Here is a 6,581-nt window from a genome sequence, read left to right on the forward strand (position 1 = left end):
AGGCACTCTGTTTTCATAAAAGCAAAGCAAAAAGAACTGAGATTGTATTTGGTTCCTGAACGGATCTCTTAAATATATTGGACAATCGATTAACGAACTTCTTCACAATTCGTCTGCGAGGTTAGCTCAGTGACATAGCAAACTTGCCACCTACACGAAATCACCTTGCGAGCGTCAGCTTCTTTTTCAAGCACTAAAATTTTTCACCTGTAAACCTCTGTACAGCCATTTCTCATCTTCTGTATAATTGACATGACTTGTAAAACGATCAGAGTTGCTCAACTCACAGATGAAGTTACTTTTTTCGTCTGTGGTGCCGAAGTTATAAGACAAACAACGAATATCTTCGACACACTCTACTTGACAAAAATCTTCAGAATCTACTGAAATTACTCGAAATACGCTGCCATTAAGCTTTTTTCCAATTAGAGCTTTAGCGAAGTTAACACCTTCAAAGTCTGGATCAACGATGCGAGTAATGCCGTAGGCAACACTGCCGTAGAACAACAACAAGCAAAGACGCATCTTAAATGGTACTAGCGGAGAAACGACAAAAGTGCACAGAGGTCAGCTAAATCCTGTGTTTTCTACTTTGCTAGCATTGTTAATATTTAATATCCAGCGTAAATGGTGGAGGAAGTCACTTGTGAAATGGCACGAGATGTCTGCTGTTTGTGATAACAGTTTTCTTAAACGTAGGCTATAGAATTCTAAGTACCAGTACAACAGTTTTCGTTTTTCCGCAAGACCGTGAGTTAGCTGTTTACTGCTTTTCAATAGCTAAGTTAAAAGCATCAACAAATAAAGAATGGATATAATAGCTGTTTGGTTAACGGCCAAGTGTTAATAAAATACATAATTCACTGGGTGCTTAAACATGACAGGGCAGTAATCACGCCGGTCGCGCTTAAAAAAAAGATGCACTGAAATTCCCACCAAGAAAGGCTTTCGTAAAAAAAAAAAATAGTAATAATAATAATAAAATAAAATAATTATATATATATATATATATATACGATTGCCCAATACCTCAGTACCTCAGAGAATGGTTTTGTTTCTAATTCCGCAGTAGTATGTAAGAGGTTCAAGTACCAGTCCTGCAACATTAAGTGCTTATTATTGTTAATTGTGCAGATTTTCATTTTTTTTATTACTCTGCTTGTATAAAGTATTTTCAAAAAAATCTGGTGCTTTCGGGTCTTGGATCGTGGCTGGAACGCACCGAATGAAAAGAAGTTCAAATAAAATGTTGCCTTTTCACGAATGACAGCTGGAAACTTAATGGGTTTGTGGTTAATTATCTTTGTAACACTTTTTCGGCCTCAGCGCTCTAAAATCACCCACACATGCAGGTATCGCATTTTGTTGCAAGAAAGAGCAAGCTTATCGCCGAGCTAACTAACATAAGAAGAGTAATTAACCACCGCTAGATAAAAATCTTTTTGCGCAAAGGAAGTGTCGGAAGAAACCCGGGAAGAAACTAATTTCCACATAAGAGAACACAAACTCATACAAAATAAAATAAAATAGAAATACAAAACAAGGCTCTACACTTAGCATTCTAAATTAATCCAAAAGTTCTAGATAGCAGCAACAATATAGATAGTCGTATAAACGTAACAACTTTCTTTAATTTTCCAGACATGTTTCGACGGTACATCCGTCATCTTCAGTGTTACATAATTTGAAATCGCCGTTGAATTTAAAGCGCGCGCGGTCTTACAAAGTTCGTTACATTGCGTTGTCAATATTGCGTACTAAAACAAAATAAAACAAAACAAAAATTTAAATGAGTGACGCTTAGTTCTTTACAGGGAGAGAGTCAGGTTAATGTGTTTCACCTGCTGGTTGAGATCGGGCTTCTCCCATTTTATAAACATGGATTCCTTAAGCTTCACTTGGTACTTAGTGGCTGCAGAGTCCAGGATCTCGAAGCAATCCGGTGTGCAGGATGCTCTATAAAACTCTGAACTCCGCAGATGTTTAAAAACGTTCGAAGAGCTGTCTGAAAGTAAGTGCTCGCGCACTCGTGTGGAGAAGTGTCGGCGAGCACTTACTACCAAGTACCAAGTGAAGCTTAAGGAATCCATGTTTATAAAATGGAGAAGCCCGATCTCAACCAGTGAAGTTCTCAACGATATCTTAGAGGTTTTAATTAAATGGAAAAGCGTTTCGTCGAAACTTAAAGAATATAGTTGGATATACGACTTGAGTTTGTATAGTTCCACTAATAATAATATATCATAAAAACGAGTAAACATTAATGATCGCATGATGTAGCAAAGAATAACGCCAGTCTTCCAAAGGCAACGCCTTGAAAGGCTAGGACAAAGAAAAAGGCAAAAAACATACGTACTTCGGTTTCCGCTTGTATCAGTCCAGACAGCAAAAGGGTAGTACAGTAGTGCAGTGGCGTGGGAAATGGAATGTAGTTATCGGTGTAGTACGGCCCTTCGGGAGTAATCTATTGTTCGCAGAGCATAAAGACTAGAGAGACCATTTGATTCAAGTGTGTGGTGTGTGTAACAGTGTGCAGTGTAATAAACGTTTATATTTGAGATCGTTGACGGCTTCATATCGGGGTTCTACAGGTAGTAGTAGCAGGTTCCATAACCTTACTGGTAGCACGAGTAGCAAAAATTTAACTTAGCATGAGAAATTCGTCTTGTATTTATTTTAGGATTGGACTTGATCCGAGTTTAGGGAGACTGTAGAAGAAGTTAAATTAGTACCATCGCCCAAGAAAGATTCACGGTTGAAAACATGGACTATACACAAATGTTCATTGATTACCTTGATGCAAAAGTTCCCTATATAAACTTAAGTTTTCTGACGAGTGCGGCTTGAAATTGCCTTACCACGGCAAGCGGCTTTATGGACACGCACCAGTTGGAGAAAGATGCATAGAGTTGCTTCGTTATCATGACTCACCCAATATAACAGTTAACTTGTTAGTTGGACTGAATGGAATACATGAATACTGTGCCTGGTGCATCGGATACTATTCATTTTCTTCGTTTTTTCGGTGAAGGGGGGGATCGGCAAACGTGGAAACTCAGGAGACCAGCGCTTGAAGTTGGCGACACAATCGTGGTGGATAACTGCTCTACTCACCATTATGCTGGTGGGGAAGCATTACTGGAACGACTTCATGAGCGTAACCCTGATTTTAATCCTGTGGAGGTAGTTTTTAATAAAATAAGGACTCTCATGCGACATGACCTTTGCGAAGTCACCAACAAGGACCCAACAAGCACATTGAACTTGCTGCAGTGGAAGCAGCAGTAGACTACATAACTCCAAATGATATGGTTATTTTTTTCAGTCATACATCGTACATTAACATTTAATTTTTTCAGGCGTTCAAGAGTGTGAAATATAATCAACCCCGTTTTACTCTGGTAAACATGAAGTAATGTTTATTTTAGAAAATGTACAAGTACTCATGGAATTAAAAGGACGCCATGAATCTCATTATTTTGAAGATGACATAAATTATAAGAGCAAGAATATAAATAGAGCCTCAGAAACAAAAATTTCTCGCGTTTCGCTCAAGTTGTGAAGTAAACAAACGAACTTTGACAAAACAGCGAACAGCTGTCACGAAAGATAGAGGAAACGCAACAAGACACTCAATTTTCTTTCATGTGCAATCTTTCATTGATATGAACGAATTTCTAAAAAATATATTTGACATACTTCGTGAAACGAGCGAACGAAAGTTGCTGACGGAGCCAATGTTTGCGTTAACACTTCAAATATTAACCATACTACGATATACAATCAAAAGTGGCTTAAACTAGTAAATATGAATGTGAACAAATAACAAAATGAACACATTGCAACACGCAAGAAAATGTTCGCGGCACATATCCCTTAATTTCTGGAGGGTGTAAACTGCAGGTTGCAGGTTGCAGGTTGCAGGTTGCAGGTTGCAGGTTAGAGTTGCAGGTCACTGTTTCACCAAAGCTGAAACAACCCAAAACTAATGCTAACATTAGGCCTAAAAAAGAAAGTTAGACTAAGGATAGTATTTTTGTGAAGGTTTGGGTTGTTTCAGTTATAGTAAGACAAGTGACCTGCAACCTGCACTTTACACCCTCCGCTTAATTTCTCCCCATGGAAAGCCACGATATCTGCGATAATCTATTTCTTGTTTCTGGTTTTAAGTTGAACAAGGGCATTAGCCGCCTCTTTTTCCTGATCTCTGTGCAGTTCATTCTCAAACAACGGCAAATTCGAGCCGTGTCCAGGTACATACATGCCTGCTGGTAATTCAATGTCATATGCACGAGAGAAAGGCACGAAATCATTTTCCATAGAATCTTCATTGTTAAGTTCGTCCTGTAGTTGCACTGCCAGTCTAACATATAGATTTAGCCAAGCCTAAAAGCGGAGCTCCCTGGTTATTTATTCTTACTGTCTGTAGGGTTAGTAAAAATAAAAACTTTCAAATTGTCCGCGTTTTGATGTTTTCGGTTGCTGCTTTAATAATTGAATCATTTTCTTTGTTTTTTTCTATAGAGAAATTCATTGCCTAACTGGTGAATTCCACGGTAAATTTTACGCTAAAAACTGATATCACATGAATCACAAAGCGAAGAGTGCGATATCGGTTTTTCGAGTGAAATTTACTTTGAAATTCACCAGTTTGGCAATGAATTTCTCTTGAACCGCATGAGTTTTAAAAGAAAACAAGCACACCCTTAGGCCCTGTTTATAGGTTGAATTAAAGACGAATTTAATCCACACGAATTTAATTCCAGCAAATTTCTTCGACAGTAAAGTGACGTATAAAACGAACTGAATTGCTACTGTTAAATTATATTCGTCCACACGTCTTATCCGTGTGCCCCAGACGCATAAAACGTTTGAAATACGTGTCACTTTTATGCGTCGCTTTTCAGTCGCATCAAAGTAAATGTATACATTATATTTCGACGACATAAATTACTCCACCAGCTAATTTTCAGCCCAGGCTCACAGTTTTCACGTGCATAGCATGCGTACGGGGAGAAGAGTTCCCGCGAAAATATAAAACATGACGACAGCTGGAGCCCTTTTCCGAAAAACGCTGAGTCAGAATTGTTGGTCATGCGATGCTAAAACGGTACAGTTGTATTTCATGTGACAGACCCGTATGTGTTCGTTTGGAAAGTTCTAGCCAGACCATGAATGTTCTAGCCAGACCATTCCACCCTCCATGCAATTCCTTACTTTTTTTGCAGGATCATTTGCGGTACAGTTTGGGTATCGGCGGTGTTCTGGGATCATTTGCGGTCCTGGAATCATTTGCGGACTCGTACAGATGAACATCCGTGACTGTCGTCTCGTTTCAGCCCGGGCGGGAGAAGTAGTCCCTCGAGAATACTTTTGCCTTGCATATTGGGAAGGTATGAAATGCAAATAATTTCTTCCGTCGTTAAGATTTAATCTCAAAACAAATGAGAAGAAAACAGAAAAATTTAAAAGTAATTTCCAAAAAGGTGTTTTGGGTAATAATAATAATAATAATAATAATAATAACTTTGAACAAAGTTGAAAAGAGAAAAAAGAAAAATCAGTACAAGTTTCCGTTGTTTGGTCCATGTCACGTTATATTGCCAAAAATAAACAACAAACTTTTAACGTACACAAGGAATGATTTTTTAATTATTGGGGAAAAAAATGGAAAATTGAATTGGCCGAACTGTGCACGGACCAGTTTCACTCAATTCTTTTATTGGCTCTGGTTTTCTGACATTTGCATGTTTAAGAATTTGTTGAACAAAAAATGCAACATCCATTTTTGTTGCATTTTCTACTTCGTTTAGGTTTATTTTAATAATAAGCTTCTCATCAAAACAGTGGTTTTGAAAAGAGCAAATACTCCTTAAACAACATTGGAGGTCTTAACAAGTTCCCGTTTTTTTCATTAACATCTTTGCATGCATGTTTACAAAGAGTTAATGCAATGCCAGTTTGTGACGTCAAATCAAGAACAGACCCACTCCCCTTCTGACTCGGTCGTGAACAAAAGATGCTTGCTTTTTCGCAAATTTTGAACCCTATAAAATGGCAGGATTTGTTAGAAAAAGGAAAAAATGGCCGCAACGCGTTTCTAAAAGGTGCAAAGATTCATTTTAGCGAAAAAATATTTTGAGGTTAGGTGAATTTTAAAATGATTGTATATTACTTCACCCTAAATTTAAAACTCAACTTTCAAAAATACCATTTTTATTTTTTTGCCTTTCCAAAATTTTGCATGGGCATTGTTTTCAATTTCTCGTGGGACTCTCGCAAGAAACTGTAATTTATATTTAAAACATTGCTTATGCAAAGTTATGGAAGGAGTATTATGGTACTTTTGAAAATTTCCTGTACTCAAATGGCTTAATTCAGTGGTCCAACAAGTGTAACAGCATATTGACTATCATGATGTGTTGCATGCTTTTTAGTGGGAGTCCCACCCCCTCCTTGCAATGAAACCAAGAAAAGACGAACTTCAAACAAGATCCGCTCCAACACTAAATTACTTTAAATTGCTTTAAACAAACTCCTGAAAAACACATGCTGGTTCAATTTCCCCCTAATTTCACGAG

General features: G+C 37.7%; 1 protein-coding gene across 1 annotated transcript in view; it reads right to left on the minus strand.

Annotated features, from left to right (window-relative positions):
- The window catches only part of LOC137983744 (microfibril-associated glycoprotein 4-like), a 23,056-nt gene extending 22,531 nt beyond the window's left edge, over nt 1–525 (minus strand). The window contains exons 1-2 of the mRNA XM_068830922.1: nt 208–525; nt 1–7 (exon numbers count right to left, since the gene is read on the minus strand). The exon at nt 1–7 is cut by the window's left edge and continues 108 nt beyond it. Coding sequence (XP_068687023.1) covers nt 1–7; nt 208–525 — 325 coding nt within the window. The remainder of the gene's footprint in view (nt 8–207) is intronic.
- Nucleotides 526–6,581: the final 6,056 nt, after the last annotated feature.

Source organism: Montipora foliosa, chromosome 13, assembly GCF_036669935.1.
Source record: "Montipora foliosa isolate CH-2021 chromosome 13, ASM3666993v2, whole genome shotgun sequence".
NCBI classification, from domain to species: Eukaryota; Metazoa; Cnidaria; class Anthozoa; order Scleractinia; family Acroporidae; genus Montipora; species Montipora foliosa.